This window comes from Melampsora larici-populina (assembly GCF_000204055.1).
Source record: "Melampsora larici-populina 98AG31 unplaced genomic scaffold MELLAscaffold_37, whole genome shotgun sequence".
NCBI lineage: Eukaryota > Fungi > Basidiomycota > Pucciniomycetes > Pucciniales > Melampsoraceae > Melampsora > Melampsora laricis-populina.
The window spans coordinates 234,300-259,102 of NW_006768801.1; the positions used below are offsets into that span (position 1 = coordinate 234,300).

Consider the following 24,803-nt stretch of genomic DNA (forward strand, 5'->3'; position numbering starts at 1 on the left):
TGATTTGATTAGTTGCCAGACCCGGTGACGTAAAGTAGGGTTCTCAAAACCTTTAACCTGAATGGCATAAACTAGATCCTTCATGTTTCCGTTCAGAAAGGCCGTGACCACATCAAACTGCCTCACCTTCATACGTCGGCGTGTGCGTCTATTGGTCTTAACAGTAGCCAATGCCAACAGGATGCGTAGAGAGTCGAGTTTGCCTACAGATGCATAAGTGTCGTTATAGTCCACACCTTTGATTTGATGATTTCCCAAAACCACCCAGCGAGCCTTGAATCGTATTACACGGTTGTGCTCGTCTCTCTTCTTGTTGAAGATCCACATCCCCCCAAGCACATTTGCTCCTGGAGGGGGTTCGACAAGTTTTCCGACACCATGCTCAGTTAGGGAATCAAACTCCTGTTGCATCGCATGAACCCATGCCTGTTTGTCTGGCCCTGACATGGCTTGCGAATATGTTGGACTATCAGGATCCGTTCCGTTTGTAGCAGAGAACCCATAATGATTTGGGATGAACGTTTGATGCGGAGTGATCAACATGGGTGACGTGGACACCGCAACATTTGATTGCGACGGAAAACCGTACCGGTCCGGTGCCTGACACGTTCTCGACGATCTGCGCATTGGAGGAGGGTCCATTTTCACGGCAAGCTTGGTAGGAGCTACCGGTGGAGGTGTAGGTATGCGAGGCGGCGGTGTGGGCAATCGAGCTGGCGGAGAAGGTGATTTGGCCGGTGATGTAACCTGAATTTGGACTTCTGGGCTTGGTGATTTTGATAGCTGTCTGTCAGATGTCGGTGCAGATGGAACAGGCGATAACGAAAGCGAGCGAATGGTTTCATGTACAGATACAGGTGATTGGATAGATGGTGATCTGTTTGAAGCCGGGAATGTGACATCCGGTTGGTCGTTCGAAGATACACCTGATGACTGATTCACAGACGATGCCGAAGAGTGAGACGATGGGGGAGACAAGGATTCCTGACGCCTTAGTCTGAGATCTGTGATGATTGGGGTGATCTTCTGGTTTTGGTTGGGTTCCTCTGCCGGCATCGGTTGAGATGAGGTGCCAGGCCTAGGAGCATGGATTGATTGAGATAACGGAATGATTTTGGATGGCCGGAATGATGGCGCTGATGAGGATCCGTCGCTCTCGAGGCTGTGAATCGAAGGTGTGTTATGAAGGCTTTTTGACTCATCCTGGATCGGTGACATTTCTTCGGGATTGTTTTTGTCTGCTGAAGAGTCTTCAGGGATGTTTGATGGTCCTGGAGACGTGACGGCTTCATCCGGATACTCAGGTAGAATGAATTCGTCCTTGACATTAGGAGATAGAGTGGGATGATGAGCTGGAAAAACCCCCTCTCGGTAAACCACATCTCCAGTCACAAAAACCCGTCCGGATGCCTTGTCCCACAAACGTGCCGCTCGAGCACCATCTTCCAGACCAAGAAAAATGTAACGACAAGCTATGGGAGCCATCTTGGACTTACGATTACGATCTACAGCAAAACACAATGAACCAAAAGGTTTCAGGCAATCTACGTCAAAAGGATGTACATGCCCAGGAAGAATAGATTCAAAAACTTCTATGGGCGATTTATGACGAAGAGCGGCAGTCGGTGAACAATTGATTTGAATGCAACAATACTTCACTAGCTCCCCCCATAAGTATAAGGGAAGACCTGACTGAATGAGTTGTGATCGCGTCTTGCTAAGTATCGTGAGGTTGTATCGTTCCAATACTGAATCTGCAGTTGGACGATTTGCAGGACCTCGTTCAATCTCAATACCCTCCTGCTGAAGGAAATTGAGGAACTTGTTGGAGGAGTACTCTCCTCCTCGATCTGACTTGAGTTTCTTAATCTTGCTGCCACATTTGTTTTCCATGAGAGCTTTGTATTGTTTGAAAGCCTAAAAAGTCTGATCTTTGGATTTCAACAAGTAGACCATACTATATTGTGTGTGATCATCAATAAAAGTTACTATGTATTTCAGACCGGTTTTAGTGGCAGGAGATATAGGACCAATTAAGTCGCTATGTACAAGATTGAGAACACCAGGAGAACAATGAAATGAATGAGTGGATGGGGATTGTTTGAGTTTACCCATCGCACAGGAATCACAGGGAAGGAAATCCTTTCTTGACAAAGATATCAGTTTATGTCGGCGTAGAAAAATGATAACCGCATCCGGGTGAAGGTGACCAAGTCGTCGATGCCAGGTAGAAGCAAGCTCGGCCGGATCTGTGTAGGTGAACATAGCCGTTGAGTGAGTTGACTTGACAATTGGCGTCCAGAGTCGATTTGTCTGCTTGTTACGAGACATTCGAAGGACTTCCTTTCCTGATGAATCTGTTATCACTCCTAAGTTTTTGGTGAATGAAGCATTGAACCCATCATCACATAGTCGACCAACAGAGATAAGATTTCCGGTCAATTGAGGTGAATACAAGACGTCTCTAAGTATAATGGACTCGAACCTCACAGTTCCTTTGTGCTTCGCCCAAATCGCCCCATCCTGAGACGCAACACCGATTCGAGTAGGACGAGTGTGTTGTAGATCTGAGAAAAGGGTTTTGTCAGAGAACACATGACTGGTAGCCCCAGTATCGCATATGATGGGCGCACTAGATGATGTTGAGGCTGAAAAAGCCGACTCCCAGTATGAAACGTCTTCATCGGCTTCAGGTATGGATTGAGATAGTTGAGCAGATACGTTGACGTGATTGGAAGAGGATGATTGTTGATTCTTTTCATACTCAAGAAATGCTCGGTACTTCCTCGTTCGACAGTTTTCATCATTATGACCCGCATGACCCAGAGAACACTTCAGAGATGAGTTGTGATTGGTCGGTCGATCAGGTTTCTTACCGGGCCTTTTGAAATTTGGACGGCTGGCGGCAAGTGCAGTATCCGATGGATTTGTCGAAGAGGCTCGAGTAGCTTCTATCTTGAGTAATGAGTAGAGACGCGGAAGAGTGAGGGTCTCAAAGTTGGCAAGTAAGCTTTGAACAAGGGGAGTGTATTCAGATGGTAATGACTTGATTAGAATTATCGCGATGAACGGTTCAGATATCTTGAAATCAGGGGTCAAGGACAAGTTGCTTAGAAGATCGTTATGTATCTTTCGGAACTTAGATACGTGATCAGAGAGGTTGTCGTCGGGATTCATTCGGAGCGTCATTAGATCAGAGAATAAATGAGCGGTAGATAAACCACCCGCATCATCATGATGTTGACAAAGAGCCTTGAATGCCTCACGAGGCGAAGTACAAGATCGTATCACCTGAAAATTTTCAGCATCGATGGTTGAATGTATCGCAGCTAAAGCTTGGAGAGAATAGGTTTCATATTCTTCAAGCTCATCAGGATCAGTGGGTGCTTTCAGATCCTGGAGAATATACTTAGAGAGCCTTTGAGCCCCCAAAGCAGTAGATAGACGAAGTTTCCAATCGTTGAAGGTACCGGTGGATAACTTGACTATATTGGAATAAGAATCTAACGAAAATTTTTGATTGGTAGAGTTAGATGTCATTTTAAATTCTTTTGAAGGAAATGGTATAGAGTTTTTAGGTAACAAAGGTTGAGTCTTTTGGCTCGAAGGATTGTGTGAAGTAGATTCTGATGGTTTAGATTCTGAAGTGGCGTCTGTGGGGTTCATTAAGACGAGTTGAGATCATCGAAGTCGGGGTAGTGAATAGATTGATAAGGTTCTAAACTGAAACTGATAGAATGTAAAGGAATGTTTACCGCAGACGTGGATCACGCTGGGCTCATAACCTGTCAAACTGTCAGAGCAGGATTAGATATGATTCAGAATGAGAACCTTGAATCTTATCACAAATCCCCGAGTTGAGACTCACCTGTCAGAGCAGGATTAGATATGATTCAGAATGAGAACCTTGAATCTTATCACAAATCCCCAAGTTGAGACTCACCTTCATCCAAGAATTAAATAGAAGAACTTGGATCAGTTTTGATATTTCAAATCATAAAACAATATGAAAACACAAAACAAAGTTATGAAATATGAAATGACAACATTAGAATAACTTACCTGTCAGAGCAGGATTAGATATGATTCAGAATGCAAACCTTGAATCTTATCACAAATCCCCGAGTTGAGACTCACCTTCATCCAAGAATTAAATAGAAGAACTTGGATGAAGAGAGAAGAATCCCATACTCGGTGCTCTTCCAGGTATAAATATGCGATACAATTTGAGCTATTAGGTTTGAATTGAGTACAGATGAAAACATACAAACATGTAACGCTACACAAATATGAAAGTAAATTAGAAATGAAATATAAATCAAATGTAAATGTCATGCACGTGAAATGAGTATCATGTAACTAATCTATTTACTTCAACACATTGTAACTAATCAATGTTGACTCTCTCCATCCTCTCAATAAATGTAGTTGGAGTGTCGTCGGCGTTGCGTCATACAATCCAGTTGATAGAAAAGCCGTCAAACAATGCAATGGGAGCGCGTCTGTCATCTAGTTCACCAGTAGTTTCTAAGTCAGCTAATCTCTCTATGAGGGTGAAAGTAAAAACAAATGACTCACAACCCCTCATTCTGCACTACGGTGTGTTTTCGACTGAGGTGTGTGGGGGGGATTCGACTCGTTCTGGAATCGAATCCTTGAATTGATCTGAATCAGGTAGCCAGTTTCACTCCGACCAAAATTGCGACAGATATCATTATCTGTGCCTGATCAGCCAAGCTAGGTACTTGCTACTGCGGCTCTTGGTCGGTCTGTTTCTCTCGGTCACTCGCTCAGAGACCCTTTAACACTTATATCATCTCCACAAGACTTTCACTCGGTCATCTGCTCACAAATCCTTTAACATTTATTTATTTCAAGAAGACATATTTTAAGAAACACAAATGGTAAAGACATGTCTTGAAAGACTAAAACCATTTGCAAACAATGTTTCAAACAATTTATGAAAGAGTCAAGGAACGTTCATAATCACATGGATAATCTAGAACTGTCATCATTAGAAACTGTTGATTGTACAAAATTTAATCTTAAATCGTGTGGTAAAGATAATGGGAAACTGTCTTTTTCTAAGCAATCTCCTTTGATACCTCTTGAAAGTTTGTCTGCATCATTATCTTCCGATGTCACCCGTTTCGCGTGTATTTCAATTTGATAATGAATTAACAATCCTTGAATAATTTTCCATTCTTCGTTAACTGCTTTATTCTTTGACTTTTGGTTTTTTACTGCTGCTTGTGCCATTGTATTGTCGGTCCATACAATCAGATTTCTCCCTGGTCTGCTTCCTAAACCAATTACCATGAGTAGACCAATTTGTATGGCTACAGTTTCAAGGTAATTTATATGTTTATAGTCACTGTCTTCAGTTTTCCATCTTTCTGTCGTTTTCCATTGCATCCATTTCTTTCCAATTAATACACCAATCCCATAAGAGGTCGACACATCTCCCATTCACGAGATTTCTACCGGTTCCGGAGCTGCAATAAGACGCAAGTGCTTGAATGAGCCTAGAGTCTGCTTCCAGAAGAGTAAGTCTTCTCGTACATCTTCTGTTATCGCTCTTGCAGCCTGCAAGTTATGCCAATCTTTCTTCATCCCATACAGTCCGCATAAATAAGCCCTGAGCTGTGGTAGTAAGTATGACACATGTGTCAATCTCCCCACGAATATGTAAATTTGATTATATGAAAATGTTTCTCCATTCAATACTTCGTCAATTTGCTCTTTCCTTTCTTGCAGCTTATCCTCTGGTAATTGAACCGTTTTACTCATGCCATTCCAGATGAAGCCAATAAATTTTTGTTTGTGTTGAAATTTGGATAATTTGTCTTCGTTTGTTTGTACGCCTAAAGCCTTCAATCTCAGAACAATGTCCTTCATTTCGGTCGTTGAATCATACCTCTTGACAAATAAATTGTCATCGACCCATTGGAAAATCTTAACAAAGTTGTTTTCATGTTGCATTATTTGTTTCCATGCATCTGCTGGTCTTCCAAATGAACCGCATCCAGCTACGCCTCCGAACGTAATCCTAGTGTCTAAATACAGTTTTCCATCGAAATCTTGAACAAACAAATATCGCCATTGCCTCAATGACGTTGGGATCTGTCTGTATGCTTTTTCCCAATCGAAGAGACCTAATAGCCATAATTCCTTTGAAGACTTAAAGAACGCTGCTACGGTGGCGAAGTTGTCCCATGTTGTTTTGAAAGCGTGTTTGTTTACGAATGAATTTACCGAAGGTTCGTTCGCCACGTTCCTGGGATACGACAAATCCTTTATGGGTCTTATCTTTCCATCTCCATTAACGACCGCCCCTAACGGGTTTGATCTAAAGAATGGGAAGATTTTCCCCACCTCCTCATGAGAAAGCGGGCCAAACATCCTTCCACTCGCAATTTCGCTGGCGATGTTTGTCTTGATCTTCTCTGCTACGATCTTTGCCGATGAGTGATTTATAGGTGTAAAGTGTGGCTTCCCCTTCATCCGATGGGGAGGAATCCCTTGATCAAATCCCTTCTCAAACCCAACCAGAACATCTTGGCATTCTTCTAATAATCCAGCTTTCCTCAATGCTTCCTTCCACAGAGGAATGTCCATTTTGCATGTGACTCTGGTCGGCCAATTACGCGGCAACTCTTGAGGATTGTCAAAGTCTACTTCACTAGGCTCTCCATCTATCGTCGTTTGCTGATTTTCAAAGTCCAATTCTCCTGGGTCTCCCTCTATCGTGACCACGTCCTTTACGCTTGAAGATTCTCCTTCTTCTCTTTTGTTCAATTTTGATCTCTTCACTGGTCCCTTTGTCTTAACTTTATCATTTGATTGCGTGACTTTGGGTTGATCACGAGAATTTGTATTTTTGGTTTGGTCATGAGATTTCATATCATTTCTTCATCAAGAAACAAAAACAAGTATGCATAAATTTACAAAGAATTACAAAGGAATACAAATCAGTCATTACACATATTGGAATTGCATGATGTTGTTACTCTACAAGAAAAGAGTTGAAGAAGAGAAATTGAACCGCCGCCTGCTAAGTCCTCACTTACGATGTGAGGTTCTTCGCTTTGGTTGCTGCCACTGCTGCCGCCTCCTTCTCTGCAAAATGAGGATCAAACAGCTCCGGAGGGCCTCTGCAGCCTGATCTACCGCCTCTTCCTCCACCTCTCGCCACATGACCACCTCTTCCTGAAGAACTTGTGCTCGCGAAGCTGGTATTGAAGCTGTTGATTGCGGATTTAAAGGTCTGATGAGGTTGCTTCTGATTCTGATGCTTCGGTTCACCGTTCCTTGGATTCCATCCTTCCCTCTCGCCTCCTTTAGAGTAGGGGCTTTCCATCCTGTAAGATAACTCATTATATCTTCTCGCGTCAGCTTAGCATATGTCTTCTACATCCTTTCTATGTTTCCTAATGTCTGGAGCACCTTCAGTCGTTCCATCGGAACATTTCAAACAGAATACACTGTCGCGGATTTTGACATTGTATCTCAAAGCTGTCATCCAACCGGATGTCTCTCTGATGGTTTCAACATTTTCTCTATGAACTTCTCCCATTTTTGCAAATCTATCAAAGCAAATTCGTGATTCAGTATTTTCCTTTTTCATTTTCTCAAAAGTTTTCATAGCTTACCTATGCCACCTGTAAGGGTTAGCAAAAGTCTTGAGAAAGTTCCGATAGTTGATGCACCAAGCTCCGTACGTTAGCGTAAGATCATCTGGGTAAGGATATCCAGTATAGTTGGTCTGTTTCACGTCATTGGTCTTCACTTTCTTTTCTGCATGATAGCTGTCCGCTAGTGCTTGCCAATTCAGGTTGAATATAGAGAGGGGCATCGGTCCCTTGAATTCCTTTATGTTTTTATCAAAGTAAGGAGTCAAGAGTGAAGTCGTCACACTTGGAACGTAACCTAAGTAAATATGCATTAGTGTTTTGTCCCTATTTGCAAATAAAATTAAAACACTGTAGAGATCTTATCTACCTGGCATGAACGTGACCCCGTTTTCTACAAAAGGTTGTTCGTCTTCTTCGATCGAGCTGAAATCTCTTTTAGCTTGATTGTTTGATTCATCATTGTCATCTATGATTTCTATAACTTTCTTGACGATCTTCTCGGTTGTGCTTTCCTTGACTGAACTCGGAATCACCATCCTGGAATGCATTCGAAATAGAAAAGTCGCTTCATCTGTGTTTCCCTCTGCTGCCGCCTCCATTGCCTTGGTTAAAGTGATTTGTTTATCAGCAATCAGTTGTCTTTGTTCCTCTTCTGGATTGTCTTTAGTATTATCTATGATATTAATCAAATGTTATTCAGTTGTTTATTTATCTTTATCATTCAATTATGATGGTCTTACCTTTTACTGATTTGTGTGTTTTGATTCCTAGTGTCTCCAAATAACTTGTCAAAACTAGCTTTTCAGGGACTACTATTCATCACACGTAAGAATTGATAGTTGATTATATATTAATCTTACTTTATCTGAATTATTCATGATAGCTTAATTGAATCTTTTTCTGCTGCTATGTCAGTGTTTTTCTTCTTCTTTGTCTCTTTGCTTCCTTTCTCGGGTTCTTTATCTAACAAACAAATCAAGAACATAGTCGTGATTAGATTATGATGCGTGTAAATTTTGAGATATGATATGAAACTTTGGCCTAGGCTGGATTCTTACTTCTTACACCTCCACCTCCTGTGTCTTTAGTGTTGGCTGGACTATTAGGGTTGGCATCGCCATCACCGTCTTTAGCTGTGGCTGGACTGGTCAATTAACTAATGTCTTTAGCTTGCGCTGGATCATTAGTGTTGTTTAAGCAAGGTGGAATGGTTTTCACGTTGGCCGGATCATTCGGGTTAGTCAACATGTTGACTATCGATCCATTCTCTGATGTTGCTCCTTCATTCGTCTTCTTCTGGTTTCTAGTTGTCATGTTTGCGATGAATTGGTCAATAAATAAAGGATTTAATTTTTTAATTTTTTAGAGAAAAAGTGGATTTGAAAGATTATTGTGAATAAAAGAAATGAATGGTTTCTAGCTCTTGGACAAACAATGGAAATGAAATAACGATGGAAATTTCCAAGTCTAATAGTGTGTCACAATAATCATCAAAGAGGAAAGGGAAAGGAGCGCAAACGAGGGAATAGTCGAGAGATATTCCCGGCGGCGAGAAGAGAAAATAGCGATGGGGGAAGAAGGGAGGAGCGTCTAAGGGCTTCAGATCAATCCTTATTAGGAAAGGTCTTCCCTAGCGGTCACAACAGCAGGACGCGATCTCCTCTTCCTATTTTCAAGGGCGGATCCAAAGCATGTACCTGTACGCTACAACTTGGTCCGCTTTTCTAAGATAGCCGGGATCTCCAAGAGTGCATGGAACTACGCAACCTACCTCGTGCCTTGTACGGGTACTACCCATGACGATGTCATTCTGGAATAATATCAAAAAGATATTGAGATTATTTTTCTACATTTTGACTCGACTGGAATAACACTAAAATTGTGTTGAGATTAATTAAATCAGGTGCTTTTCTCTTATCAAATCAGTTATATTTCTCTGGTGCCTTATCAGTACTCAAGTCAACAGTTTCTCTTCCTGATTGACTTGTTTTAGAAGAGCAGTCCTTAGACAACTTCTACTAGTCATTTTTATTGGTAGATTATCCTCTTCCAGCTCTGTATAACCCTTGTTGGGTTATAAGTTCTACAACGGGCTGATTGCGTTTTTGTTTGCAAATATGTTCATTCTCTTTGTCTGAGTCCTGTCACAAGTCAACTGTGGGTGGACCCGATAGGTTCTGGTGTTTGACAGTTGGAATCAATCACTAAAACCAATAGAAATTGGAGATAACAACCAAACAAATAGTGACTTACCAGTGGCCAAAGACGACCTGAACATGAAGTATTCACAGAGGATGGGCTAGCTACCCCAACCTCTGAGAACAAGACCAAACTTTCTCGTTGGTTTTGGTTCAAGGTACCGGTAGCAGTGCCCTACGTAACGTTTGTATCAATAATACAAAAGAAAGAAGATCAACTAATCAGATACAATATTTATGAAATCTAAATAGAAAAGAAACCGACTTACTTGGAATAATGAAACTAAAGCACGATGTGGTGATCTATTTATGATATCAAGCAAGAAAATTAATCATCATTACTTTACCAAGTTATTAGAAAACTTCAGTATAGCAGGAAATTCGAAATTCAGGTTTTCAGATCAATTGAAGCTCTTAGAGGCTTATGTATACTTATTAGCTCAATATTATGTCATCTCATTTCAAAAATATTCTTAAGATCAACATAGTTTACTTACAAAGTTATTACAAAAAGACAGAAAAAGAAAAGATAAGAAAAATTTGAAAATATAGGTGTAAAAGTTGGAAAATGGTTTTTAGGTTGTTTATAATTAAGTTATGGGTTTTATAAGGTTAGAATATGAAAGAACAACAATTTATTATACAGTAGCAATTTTGATCTTCAAGGTTGATAAGGGAAAACAGAAGTTATTAGCAGAAAGGTACTTTTTTGAAGTTGGTAAACAAGGGTTATGCGTGTAGTTTACATATGTAATGGTGGTAGTAGTGGAAATTAAGGTTGCCAAGAGGATTTTTTGGGATTTTTTAAGGTTATAGAAGATGATGACATATTACATGAGCAAGAAAAAGAGAGTAGTAGCTGTGGAAAGTGAAGAAAATGGGTGAATTTCATGGAAAATGAAGGTTTTCAGCTAATTACATATGTTAAATGACGTCAGATTAAGTTGATAGCTGATAGCTCATTCAACGCGGAAGAGTGGATTACATAATGTACAAACTTTCAATCATCAGTAACGGAGGTGTATGTAAAACATTATAAGGCAAATAAGAAATTGGTGTGAATCTTGAATTTACAGTCACAAGTCAACATGTAACACCAAAAACCTTAACTTCACAGCTCAATATCTTACTCATCACTCATCAGAAATAGGTCATATGGGTGTCATAAATGATCAGTATCACGAGGGCTACAAGATGCACTATAGTAGATCAAAGTTGGACCACTTCTGAAAAAATTCGTAATCTCAAAAATTGGTTTGCAGCTAGTTTACAAGGAAAAAAGCACCTGTATTCATCTTGAGAAGTGCTGTACATTAAATCATTGCGTCATTGATCACTTTTGGCTGTGAAAATTACATCATACATTAGTAACAAGATCATTACATTGCGTCATTACATGGTTTTTAGGGTTCTTTAGGCGGATTTGACTGGTTTTTGAGGCTGTTGACTGTTGTAGAGGTTGTTACATGTGGATATAGGTACTCTTTGATGATTTTGGGATTGTTGTTCCCTTTTCTGCATCTTATACCTCTGTTGTAGTGTTATAAATCATCATTTATTTACTATATTTGTACTAAGATCACTTAAATCCGCCCCTTCAAAGCAAGGAGAAATTTATTTACGTGTGTTGAAGACTATAAGTCAAATTGGGAATAATACTTAACAACAGTATTGCTAGTAATAACATAGTGTGTGGACTTTTTTGCGCTTAAAACTGGGAATAATACTACACAACAGTATTGCTTCATTTCTCTGGTGCTTTATCTTTTTCTCTGTTATCACAAAGTGGTCAGCAAGTGCCCTTGTGCTGGTTTCTTTGAAGAAGGCAGTCTTTATGCAACTTCTACTATATTACATGTAGTAGATTATCCCTTCTTAGGTGTTGTAAAGCTCTTGTTGAGCTTTAAATACTACATATTGGTGACTCCACTGGGGCTCTTTACTTTAAACAAGCAACATCCGCCAATTATATTTAATAATTCCCTTAATTATTATCTTAAAACATTAAAAATTTATTATTAAAACATCAACAATCAAATTAATAATAATATAACTCATCATTTCGAAATAAAATTATATTCAACAAATATCAACAATATTCAATTAATTAAATTCAATATCAACTATTAATATACTAAACAACATCAATCAATCTTTCAAAGAAAGAATATAACTAAAAAACCACGCATATATTCACTTTTAAACTTATTATAACCTTTAAAATTCATCAATATTTCGAGTTTCTCTTTGTTTTATAAAATCATTTCATTATAATTAAATCAATATTATGTCTTCAATTATTCAAATTCATGAACAAGAAGGAGCAGAAGATGGAGATTCGGAATTAGAATTACCACCAACTTCTCATTATAAAAGAACTCCACGTAGTAGCAGAACTTATGCTTTAGAGACTCCTATCAATTACTCAACATCTTTACCCTCTGGCTCTTTACCACCACCACCAGGACCGGCTTCAGGATCAACTGTGCGTGGAAAACAACGTGAAGAATCGACTTCTGAGGACCCTATTTCACTTTCAGCATTTACTGGATTTAGAGAACAAGATGCATTATTACCCTCAGACCACGAGGAAGAACCTGATTGGCAACAACAGTTTATTAATCAACAACAACATTGTTTAAGAAGAGAAAGAGAAATGGTGGATATAATTAATTCAATAAGACTTAAAGAGGAGAGTGGGAAGAAAGAAAGGATTAAGGAAGTTATTAAGGTGGTCAAGAAGGGAAAAGGAAAGAAGATAAGTAGGAAGAAGGAGGTTATTAAGGAAGAAGAAAGTGATGGAGATTCAAACGCCTCAAGCAGCTCAAGTGATGATTCAAGTTCAACTTCAGAAGAAAGTGAAGAGGAAGAAGGAAATGAGAGAAGTAGAAGTCATATAAAACCACGAAAAATTGACAATTCTGATACTAGTGTTAGATTTGAAGTTGGAGGAAATGTTAAGAAATTTAATCACACTCATTTCTAAAACACTTTCGTTATCTATCTAATACGTTCATTTACATTAATTAATTATGTCCACAAAAAATAGCCATCACCTGGACCATCCCACTGACATTCACTTTATAGGTCAAGTCGGTGCTAAAGTAATTCGCCATTTCGTTTGTTACGAATCTTAATTGCGTGCCATCACTTATCATTGTTATCGTATGTAGATTCACGACCATCAATTTGCTGAGAAGTTGTTCGATGTGCACCACGGAGTTATGCAAACCTGCGGTTTCAACGGCAGTGAAATGACCTCAATTTCCGTGAAGCTCTTCACGAAGAAGTCCGACAATGTACAACTCACCACTGGCGGCTTATACTCAATGAGATGCAAACTGATCGCTACCAACGACCTGTGTGATGATCATTTGCACTTCAACAGTGCCACCCGCATCATTGAGCCTTCCGTACCTGGTGTCACTGATAGTGTAGTGGAAAGCCCCGTCAACAGAGTCCAGATCACGGCAATCGGTACTATTATTGAAAAGGTCATCACCGCAGGCAATGTTAAGGCAGGGGACAGGGTCTTAGTCGACAAGGGTTGAGGTTCACTCAAGGGTGTCTCTTCTTATGATAATAGATTGTCGGATGCAGTATACAACAGGCTCTTTCGCCGCTCATCTAGAGTACGATGAGTCATCTGTGACATGTGTATAAATGTGTCACGCGTGGTACATATGATTCATAACAGGCAACTTGCCCGGTGATCCGCCCACAGTTATGATCACCTTAAAATCAGTGGATAGGGATCCTACAGTAAGTCTTTTTCTCTATGTGCTCATGGTGTTTCAGTCGATGTAATTGTGTGAGCTTTGTAGACAGGTGGTGCTGTGGTGTGGTTCACTAAACATAGATTGCTACGGCCCCCAACCATGGAGTGTGCTAAGAATCTGTGGAGAGTCGGAACCGATGTCCACTTATCTGGTGTGGTAGTTGGGTATGACACCGAGGCTGCGACCTGGATCAGTGATGTAAGCATTGTTGTTTTCTGTTGTCCTTCTGCGTGCACACGCTGACGCTGTTCTACCTGATGCCAGATTTCTTTGATGCAGTTGCTTGGTGGTGACGCACCTGCGGTGCCCGTCCCTGCAAATGTGGGAAGACGCCAACCAAGCGTGAGGGGACTGTAAGTAGATGTCCTCTGTAACAATACATAATGCAGAGCTGACTGTGATTTCCACTATGTCTCAGTCCTACGAGACATTTCAGCGGTCGTCGTGGGTGTAGGTTCATGGGCGGTTATAATGGGGGAGGCTTGCGTAAAGGAGCCTTGCGCCAAGCGCGTATTCTTAGGGAGGCTAGGGTGCCGAGCGTGTCTACGGTTACTCAACACAAATATGCTCATACTCAGAGCGGTAGCGTGTAGACTCCATTGTCATTTGGTCTTTACATCCTCTCGGATCGTGCTGTTGTTGTATCTTCATTGCCGTCTACTGTCTGTAAATGAAGCATACCTCATGGAAATATAAAAATGCATATCACTGGCACCCACTTCCTTTGACGTTTTGGTGCACAATTCTCAATCACAACACATTGCACACTTCTACAGGATTTCAATGTTCTGCCCTCATCATACAGACTCCATCACTACTACTACGTATTGTGGATCAACCACCATCCTAATATACAAAACTTTGCGACTTTCAATGTTTGAGATGCAATAAACATGGCGATGCCTACAACTTGCGCCGGGGAATGCATAGGGCCTCATTGTGAATAGTATCAATGGTACTATTGCGATTGCCTATGTGTGGATCAGGACGCCGTTCAACGACATAGATCGTCGTTACAGCACATGGGAGTCTTTGCTGGGTGGTTGACGGAATGAGACGCACTGCTAATGCGATTGTAGAGTGCGTTCCTCATGTCAGTATCAGCACTGACTTCAGGAACGTCACCTACAGCCTACCTACCTTGATGCAGATTTGGGTAAGCTTTGAGCACAGGTTGGAACGGCCCAAGCATTAGCGTTTGACTGGACGGCTGTCACCGTCGTTGCCACCTTTGACTCTGATTCAATGCGTGATCAGCTGACGGGGGAGGATGTTAGGATGTGCAAAGGGTCCAAACACTCACTCAGCTGTGATTGTAGCTTCCGCCGCCTTGCGTTTTGGATAGGCAGTGACTGGTACTCTGAGACCAATGGGGTCGTGTTAGTAATGTAACTTACTTACACTTATTGGAGCACTTACGACGTGTTCTATGCGTCAGTTGGGACGGAGCTGCCACTCATAGTCAGTAATTAGTTTTTTGTGATGTTGTGTGTGTATGAGGCGTCTGGGTTGCTTACCATGATGCAGCGGCGGAGGTGCTAGAGACCTTCGGCTTGGCCAAATGCAAAGTCGCCATTGCTTGCTCATACGCAAGTTCCGGATACACAGCAAGCAGGCTGTACATCCGGCCGTTTGCCACGAGCCGCCAATCGTCAAATTCTTCGCGCCGTTTGGAGCCTTTCACGGGGCAGTCGACAAAGGAGTGACCAAAGAGTGAGCAGGTGAAACATTGGTCTTCCCCAGCTATGACCTCAGGCATAGCAGTGTCCGGAATGTCAAGATAGCTTAATTCAGACATTCGGCGAGCGGACATGCCAGGAATGATGAGGTCTGGACGGCGAACAAGGTCGGTTCTTTGATAACTCCTTTTAGGGGTAATTCGAGCTCACATTTTGGGTAAAAAAAAGGTGCTACGGGTGTTGGACAACATGCTTATCAAACAACCTATGTATAGTGACAACAGGAACGTGGTGGAATATGTTAGGAAGATCTGGAAATGGAGGACACGGCGGATTGGAGGAGAGCATGAGGGAGTACGGGTCCTTCACGATTATGTAGACTTTATGGGGAATGGATGCCAGGGTACGCGTTGATCTGCAAGCTGCCTCTGTATTTGTGTCGTGTTTGTTCCGCGGAACACAAGATCAACCATGGGGATAGCGGTAGGGGAAGCGCATACCATATCAACACACGTTAAGATATCTTATGCTTGGGGGTGTGTTGGTGTAGTTGTTTGCGTGCGTCTGGCAGGCTGAACGTACGGCTCCTTTGTATACGTGATTGGGATATAGACAACAAATTGTTAAGATACAAGGTGGTTAAGTGTTATGGTATCTTATTTAGGTGTTCAAAGATCATTTTCCCGATTTGGTCATTGGCAGTATTGTATTCAGGGTTAGTAGGTTGGGGCGTGTGTGTGTGGCAACATTGTAGGAAGAATGGACGAAAGGGGTTAGCTGGAATTGTGAAGCAAGGGGTTGGTTGAAAAGTTTTTTCTTGGGATATCAGCTTACTGTTGTAGAATTCTCTTTGTCCCTCTTTTCTGGTTCTTTTCGTGTTGAAAAGAATCAGTAAGTTTCCCTCCATCCTATTCTCAACACTTTTACGTTTTTACTGATACATCACTCTGGATTAGATTTTATATCATTTTACTTTGTTTCATTTTATCTTACGCGCGCTCCTCATCTTTCTTCGAGCTCGCAGGTAGTGACTTCTCTTTCTAGATCAGACTTCTCATTATCTTTCTGATCTCATTTCTTGTTTTTCACTCTTTATTCTTGTCTTGTGATGACTGTAGGTTTGTCTAGTTTTCTCGACGTTGACCAAGCATAGAGCCAAGCCTGGCTCGCTGCGCAGAAAGTAGCGCGGAGCGCGGCGTGGCGTAGTGCCGGGCGTGGCCACTGCGTTACCCGGGTCTCAAAAAATCCAGCCGTTACGCTTTGCGCTAGGATTTCTGGATTGGGATTTTTACCGGTACGCTTTCCCCTACTCCACTATCTTCAATTGCAGTCAGCCCACACAATTTCCAGCCATCTCCTTCCACCGTTTCTCTCGACTCACCACCCTACTCACCTTGAAATCGATCTATTATTCAATTAATTTTCAATCCCAGCCTGTTTCTCTACGTGCATCATAGGTTTGTATGCAAAAATTGAACCCAGTCCCTCCTCTCAAATTCGATTCTGGCACTTTCAACCCCTACCCTCATCTTGATCCAAGACAATCTCGATTTTGACTGTTGATCATGTCAAGTAAGTCCTCATTTCATTCTCCACTCTCTCATTGTACTGACTTTCTCTGTTATTTTCTTGAATCCTTCTTCATTAGATCTTGCCTTCATCAATTTGGATTCTGACTGTTCATACCAGGACAAAGATCCATTTCATTTCGTATTTGATTGTAGGGTCTTCATTTAAGTAAGTAATTCATTTATGTTCTCTTTGTCTTTTCTTCTTTACTGATTCATTCTTTGTTTTATATGATTGCTTCCTCAATATAGAACAATCAATTGTTAAGTTTTCACCTCCCATCGCATCCACCTCGATTCATTTGCATTTTTGATCCTGACTCTACAGAGATTGAATAATGAGACTATAAACTTGTGATCGATTTGAATTTAACTGAACTCAATGAGTTTATAAATGATATAATGCAAAAAACAAAGAAGGTCATCTTTAATTATTATTGTTAATTTTCTGTTATCCTTTAATTCATATAGTTCAACTCTGGTATGAAATAGATTTAAATTTAATAATGATGTGTTTGAAGCTGGAACAGGCCTTGAGGATGACAATGTGAGCTCGGCAATTAAAGCTCTGTATGAGGCCTACCTGGTGCTTGGCATTGATATAAAAGAAAGAGGGTTGGATGGAGTTTGCTTTCCACACCACCAAACTCGTGTTTGAGTTTTTTTATCAAAAAATCTTTTTTATTGTTTTTTGTTCTTTACACTCCTCTACACTGTTACTTTGCCTTTTCTTTACACTTGTTTACACTATGTTGACTCTCACCTTTGTTTTTTTCTCATCTTCAAAAATAAATAAATAAACACTTTTTGCTAGTAACGCTGAGTAGCGCGGCGGAAATATTTACGCTTTTTGCTATGGTTTTGGTCCGATTTTTTTTTTCGTCACCGCTAAAGCTACCAAGATTTGTGGGTTTACTCCGTAACTACCCTAACGTTTTCCTGGCTAGTAGCGCTACGTAGCGCTGCGAGCCAGGCTTGATAGAGCTGTAGTCTTACGCGAAAACTTGTGCCCTCAGGTTAGTAAAGGGTGTCAAAAAGAATCAATTTTATATCATTTTACTTTGTTTCATTTTATCTTACGCGCGCTCCTCATCTTTCTTCGAGCTCGCAGGTTTGTCTAGTTTTCTCGACGTTGACCAAGCATAGAGCTGTAGTCTTACGCAAAAACTTGTGCCCTCAGGTTTGTCTAGTTTTCTCGACGTTGACCAAGCATAGAGCTGTAGTCTTACGCGAAAACTTGTGCCCTCAGGTTGTTTCTTGACTAGAACTACAGACTCGAATAAGCAGTGTCACCCTTAGGATTCTTTTGAATCAGTTCGTCAAGAACTTTATACAAATGCGCGTTAGGTAATGTTTGTCAAACGTGGGGTTCGGCTCCTTTTACGGGGGTCAGTGAGATAGTAATCATCACGAGCAACCACACATGACCACAGCACCCATCCTTGAGCGATATTGACGCAAGGTGAGGTGGGGATCTACGGCAGTAGAGCGACGTTGGTATGATGGCACAAACAAATCGTGGAATTTAGGTGATAATGCCTATCCTTCACGTAGTGTTCGGCAGCTGGCACTCCGGGCTTGGGCAAACACTGTAAATGCTCAGTCCCGCCTGCTTGGGGCTATTGCCGGCGCCAGCTGGAGGCGTGGAATTTTACATTGGGCGAGGCTTGGCGCGATGTGGTGTGGACGGTTGGCCCGGTGATGTACGTGGCACCTCAGCTGGTATATTTGTGGGCCTCAAGGGCGGCAAGCCGCCCCAATGCGCTAGTAATCAGCAAGAAGAAGATTGATTAAATATATAAAAGAGTTGAAAATATAAGTAATGCTATGGATTGTTCTGCTTACCAACTTAACATTTCAAACAATGAGTACAAGAGACAAGGATTAGCTGGAGTGTGTTACAATTGTGGAAAAACTGATCATTACATTGGAGATTGTCCCACAATGAGAAGCAGAGGGGGTAGGGGAACATGGAGAGGAAGAGGAGGGTTTGGTAAATTTAAAAGTAGAGTTGCTGAAATTGATGCTGTAAAAGAAGACAAGAAAGTTGGAGGAAGATTTGAGGCCTTAAATAATGGAGACGCTCTGGGGTGCTAGTGGTGCCTCCTCCGAGCAGTATTGCCTTAACCAAAAACTGTAGTATCATCAATTCACTTGAAATGAAAGACACAAGAAGGATGTATATTTTTACTTTATTTGAAGTTGAGAGTGCCACACCTATCCTAGCAGGAGCCTTAGTGGATATCAAAGCTACACATGAAGCTATGAGTGAACACTTTTCATCCACTCATAAATTCATCACCAAACTGCTACCACAAATCCAAAGTGTAACTGGATTTAGTGGTCATGAATCAAAAATCACTCACACAGTAGATCTTAAAGTTAATACCTGTGATTCATCAATGACAAATTTTATCATTGCAGAACTACAGGATAAATATGACAACATTCTAGGAATGCCCAGGATTAAACAAAATCACCATTTAATTGACTGGCATGATAGAAAACTGAAGAAAATTGACACATCCATTACAGTTGTTGAATCAACTTTGTCAAGACTGAACAACACCTCAAGGACCCCAGTGGAGGAGCCTGTGAGGCATGCTAAGAATCTTGACAAGCGGGCAAAGAACCAGTGTGGCAGAGTCAAGGCTGCCACTATACTATACTATACTATACTGTGACTAAACTCGGTATAGTATAGTTCAACTATACTGTACTTGAACTATACTTGGTATAGTATAGTACAACCATACTCATCTATACTATACTATACTGAATATAGTTGAGAAAAGTATAGTTCCAACTATACTATACTGAGTATAGTATAGTACAATTTAAACTATACTATACCCAACTATACCCATACCAGTATAGTATAGTGGCACCCTTGGCAGAGTGTATACACTCATTAACACACCCGCAATTTGAGTGTTTCTTGTCTGATCAAATTGAAAAGAAAGAAGCAGCTGGCAAGCCAGCACATCATTTGAATTTCAGTGCAGAGACAACTATGAATGAAGACAGAACAAAAGTAACCAAGGAAATCTGAAATACTCAAATGGCAGCTTACTCAGATGAAGATTTGTCTAGGCCAAAAAAACCCTTGTTGGACCAAAAGGAATTGGAGCCTACAAGGCAAGCTAGGCATGATGACAAGGGGGTACAATCTGTACCAGATTCTTTGAAGCCCCTGCTGAGTACATGTAAAGCTTCACTAAATTCAAACACACCTGAGGGTGAGGGAGGGACCAAACAGACCACCACATGTTTGGCTCAGCAACCGCGATGTGTTTGATCAACTGCCAGGGGCCGGATGATACAGCTGAGGTCAACCAAGCAATCATTGGATCACGGCTGATGGGGGATACCCGGGTAGATTCAGAACGGGGGACCTGGCGTAAGGTATCTGTGAAATGTCTGAAAGGCTCCTTTTGTGGCGCAATTGGGGCTTGTGGCTTTTACAGATTAAGCAAGGATGCTCTATGCCAGATAAAATTTTAGAAACATTTTGCCAAGCAAAACAAGAAATATTGTTTTTGCTGTGCTTTTGGTGGCTTTGATAGATATTGTGTCAACAATGGCTACTCAGGAATCCAAGAAATCTGAACTATGTTTGAATTGGTTCTAGCAACCAAAAATTTCAAAAAAAAAACCTTGCCCAATGCCTGATTACAAACAGTAACCAAGAGATTCTACTTGAACAATCTTTGAATTTGTAATTGCTAGAAAACATATATTTGATAAAAACAAGACTGCTCCTCAGAAATCAGTTCAAATTCACAGAATAGTGCCAAAAAAGCAGGTCTATATTGCCTCAAATGTTATTTGTAATCTGATTCAACATATGATATCTGTCAATTGATGGCTCAATCATTCTCAAGAATAATGAATTTGAGTCTCCAAATCACCAGACTGACACCATATTCCAATACAATCTAATCAGAATCAAAGCTCAAAAATCACACCACACAGACCTTCCTACATTACAATTTCTTCCATACTTTGCCAGACCCTAAAAACAAATGATCACACACACTTCAAAAGGCAAGCTACAACTGAGAAAAAGGGCCTAACCGGGAGTTGAACCCGGGACCTCGCCCAATCACTTGCATCAAACAAGGGAGTGTTGATCTCCGAAGGGCGAATCATACTACTAGACCATCAGGCCAATACAGTTTTTCACGTCTTTTGACTACAAAAAAAATTGACATTAGCAAAATGATGAACATTTAGAAGGTTTTATAGCTTCAACCAAACAATGATTTGGATCATGGTGTGCCTCAACAAGAGTTTTGGGAAAGTTGAGTTGCTGAAAGTCATTAGTCTACAAAACTGCAAGGTACTACTACTGGGTGTTATGGTATGAACTTTAGACATGCAAGTATGATGGGAATCTGGATGTTAGATAGGAGTAGATTTTGACTGACTTGAATGATTTTGCAAGATGATTTGATTGAGATGCTATACAGATGATCTCTTGAGATTTGGTTGGGATTCAAAGCATCAACAACCAATCTCAATAGTTATTAATATTCTTAAATCCGGATTCACCCCCCCGGGATCACTGAAACCTGTTACGATGACAGGGCTTCAGCATCTGGGGAAGTGAGCAACCGGGATCTCGCCGCTTCCCACTTGAGGCTCACCTGGGTGTAGCCGTGGGTAGCATTGAATGATGCCGACTCACCTATTCCGATGATGTCCTCTATTTATACCTTTTCCTTCCCCCTATCTTGCAGGTTGTCTCATGCATTTCCTGAAAAGCCTTCACCATATATGCGCAGTTGTCTACCACAGAGCCTCAGACTCGACTTTTTCAAAAGCTCTTGCCTCGATTGGTTTTGCTTTTATTGTCAAAGGCGGCCGCTGCCACAATTGATCCAAAAGCTCATTGCTATGCTTTTCTCATCTAGCATCGGTATGCATTTTGGTATGCATTTCTCATTTACACTTTCCGAATTCACCGGTCCCACAAAGATGACGTTTACAGGTCGTGTCTTTTGCCTGACCTGGCACTTTCTTATGCAGCTATGAAATTTCCTCGCTATCGATTTTGATCCTGAGGTATATGTTGAATTTCGAAAATTTCAAAAAGCACTCAAGAGAACTTTCAAACAGTATGACCTTCGACTTCCAATCAATAGCCTCCGGTGCTTTTGTTGCTGTCAAAACACCATTACCTTGAAATCTCTCGATATCTACTTCTCCAAACTTTTCGCGCCTCAATTTTTTCAAAAGCAATCTCAAAAAGCAATTACCCATTTGACCTACGGTTCTAATACACAAAATAAAGTTTTAAAAATCAGAAAAGCACTTGATATCACTTTTGAAAAGCACTTCGTGTGACTTTCAATCGAAAGCTTCTAAACCTTTTGTGTAGAAACACCATTACCTCGATAACTCTTGATATCTACCTCTGTGAACTTTAGAATCCTGAAATTAGGTCTTTCAAATCATCAACGCAAGATTTTCAGGCTAATTGTACCGATCAAAAGCAAATGGTCTATCTAGCTAAAATTTGATGTTTCAGAAGATATGAATCATCAATTTTTTATTCCAGTTTGTTCATATTCACATCTTCGATGATGTGTCACCAAGACTGATAGAAAACAGGTACATACATACCAAATCTATTGCAAGGGACAAGGTGGGTGGATCTTATTGAAACAAATCTTGCTTGAGTTCAGTCAACAAGACTGATTGTCTTCCTCTCTATGTATTCTAGAAGGCAGAAAACAGTGAAAATGGAACTCCTAGGAGATCCAAGATCCTTGAAGCACCAACAGTCATTAACCCCGAGGACCCTGTAGGAAAACATCACTATGAGGGGTTTTTTATCTTATGTGTGTTAGACCAGAATTAGACAACATCTCAAAAGCATGCTTTTTCGACCACCCTGTTTAATCTGCTGCTACATATTTTATCGGCCTCTATTGGGGGTTGAAGTGTTGGACGTGGGTTTGACCTTGAATTAGCGGGCGGGCCCGCCTATCCGCTAGTTACATAGAAAGATGATTACAGGTTGAAAATAGAACTTTCGACATATGTCATCGTAGCTGTAAGTTCTGTAACTGTAACTTTGATGCACATGTCATATGTAAATCTTTGATCTGTTTTTTTGTGAACTCGAACTCTTTTTCAAAAAGTTTTACAAAAATCCAAAGTTCAACTTCTCCAATCCTCACTCACTGACTCACCAATTGATTGATTTTCAAAAATGAGTCAAGCTCCAAAACCAAAGAAATCAAAACGTTCAAATATACATGAATCCACTTCAAAATCAAATCAAATCTCAGGATCAAATCAAAGTAATAAATCAGAAGTCACAGTGAAACTAAGTGGTGAAAGTAATAAAGGAAATTATCTTGGATCAGCATTAGGTAAAGTGATGATTGATAGTCGACCTTTTCGAAATCAAAATCTTGAACTGATTTCTTTTTGATTCTCAATGATAAATCAAACAAACCAGTCAAATTTCCAGATGTGAAACCCGATATAAAAACCCCATTCAATTTATACGCTCATAAAGTAGACCCAAAAGCCACAAAGATCTTAGCAGGAGAAACCGATCAATTAGAATTCGAATCCAATCGACAATCAACCGCTGATGTGAATTGTAATTATTTAATTGGATTACATTCGATTCAAGACCAAACTCTTACACTCTTTCCCACAAGTTTTCATGAATTAAGACCAACAGTTAAACAACTGAAAGATGCCATCAATCTTAAAAAACAAGAAGAAAAAGAAGACGAGGAAAAAGAAGGTCATCAGACTCATAAGGCTTCAAGAAATATGTTGGGTACTACGTTTGGTAGTAAGAAAGCTAGAAGAGCTATTCAAGCTGCTGCAAGAGATACGATTGATCCTGATAGTATGATGCATGTTCAAAGTCATTTGAAAGAAGCTATTACGACTAGTTCGATCACCTTGACTAATTCGATTCAAGAAGCTAATCGAATCGAATCTGAAAAACCTATACCACCTTATAATATAAATGCTACTAGTCCTAAAGAAGTTTATAAATTATCAGATGTAGTCACTAATCTTGAATTAAATTCGATTCCGATTGCACATATCACTTATTGTTCATCACCAGAACAGGCTATCCGAAACTTACCAAACTCAAAATCGAATTTTATTAATAAACGAATCGAATCATGTTGGAATAGATATCCAGAAGGAAAATTAAATAAACAAGAAGAACAAAGGTTAAGGATCTTAGTGTATATAAGTTATTTAATTAAATTTCATCATCATCGATTTAAGATTAAAAAAGATAAATTAAAAGAACTTTTGTCGGGTAAGAGAGATGGAAGTGAATCGTGTCCTGATTCGATTCTGGATGGTTTACTTGAAAGGTTTACAGAAAAAGAATTAGGTACTCAAGAATTCCTGATGACTACCTTTTCCAATAGGAAATTATTGTCTTATATTTGTACGTTGTGTTTGATTCATGAAGAATATACTTGTGCTATAACTGAATTAGCAGACGATTTAAAAGAAGATAAAAAATCGTAAGTTTTCCTTAGTTTCTTATACTTGAATATCATCCAGAATTTCAAACAGTCAAACAAAAACACTAACGAATTTGTATGTTTGAATGATTGTAGCTTAACTGAAATCTTTAGATCTTTAGGTTGTAAAATTGATAAATTATCTTCAGGTGAATTAACTGTTCAAATGGAAGAAGCCAAGAAATTAGGTAAAGATACTAAAGAGATTGATAAACAAAGATTAGCTAGATTAAGTGTACCTTTAGTATTTCCTGAACCTAGAAAGAAAAGACAAAGGAATTAAAATCACAGTATGATCGGATTGTAAGCTTGATTTGTGGTTTCTTCAAATTTGAATGGATGGTTTTTCTTTTTCTTTCTTCATCACTTCATGAGTATCTTTTCAATAAGATTGGAAATCATTTTTTTTCACAAACAAAATGAAT

At 40.2% G+C, this 24,803-nt stretch overlaps 4 protein-coding genes across 4 annotated transcripts; 2 read left to right on the forward strand and 2 right to left on the reverse strand.

The window, feature by feature from the left end:
• Positions 1-6,971: 6,971 nt before the first annotated feature.
• On the reverse strand, positions 6,972-8,948 carry MELLADRAFT_109503 (uncharacterized protein; the record flags this gene model as incomplete). The annotated part of the gene is made up of 7 exons (XM_007413592.1): positions 6,972-7,011; positions 7,071-7,361; positions 7,653-7,929; positions 8,002-8,073; positions 8,375-8,446; positions 8,693-8,767; positions 8,792-8,948. The coding sequence occupies 7 exons, from the start codon at positions 8,946-8,948 to the stop codon at positions 6,972-6,974; spliced, it is 984 nt and encodes a 327-aa protein (XP_007413654.1).
• Positions 8,949-13,086: 4,138 nt separating this feature from the next.
• MELLADRAFT_65780 (uncharacterized protein) lies at positions 13,087-14,204 on the forward strand (the record flags this gene model as incomplete). Its single annotated transcript, XM_007413463.1, has 5 exons — positions 13,087-13,326; positions 13,585-13,594; positions 13,661-13,809; positions 13,876-13,964; positions 14,030-14,204. The coding sequence occupies 5 exons, from the start codon at positions 13,087-13,089 to the stop codon at positions 14,202-14,204; spliced, it is 663 nt and encodes a 220-aa protein (XP_007413525.1).
• A 598-nt stretch (positions 14,205-14,802) lies between these two features.
• On the reverse strand, positions 14,803-15,424 carry MELLADRAFT_90376 (uncharacterized protein; the record flags this gene model as incomplete). The annotated part of the gene is made up of 4 exons (XM_007413591.1): positions 14,803-14,848; positions 14,915-14,940; positions 15,013-15,025; positions 15,129-15,424. 4 exons carry the CDS (start codon positions 15,422-15,424, stop codon positions 14,803-14,805), a joined length of 381 nt encoding a protein of 126 aa, XP_007413653.1.
• Positions 15,425-23,078: 7,654 nt separating this feature from the next.
• On the forward strand, positions 23,079-24,661 carry MELLADRAFT_109505 (uncharacterized protein; the record flags this gene model as incomplete). The annotated part of the gene is made up of 3 exons (XM_007413464.1): positions 23,079-23,241; positions 23,331-24,378; positions 24,475-24,661. 3 exons carry the CDS (start codon positions 23,079-23,081, stop codon positions 24,659-24,661), a joined length of 1,398 nt encoding a protein of 465 aa, XP_007413526.1.
• Positions 24,662-24,803: the final 142 nt, after the last annotated feature.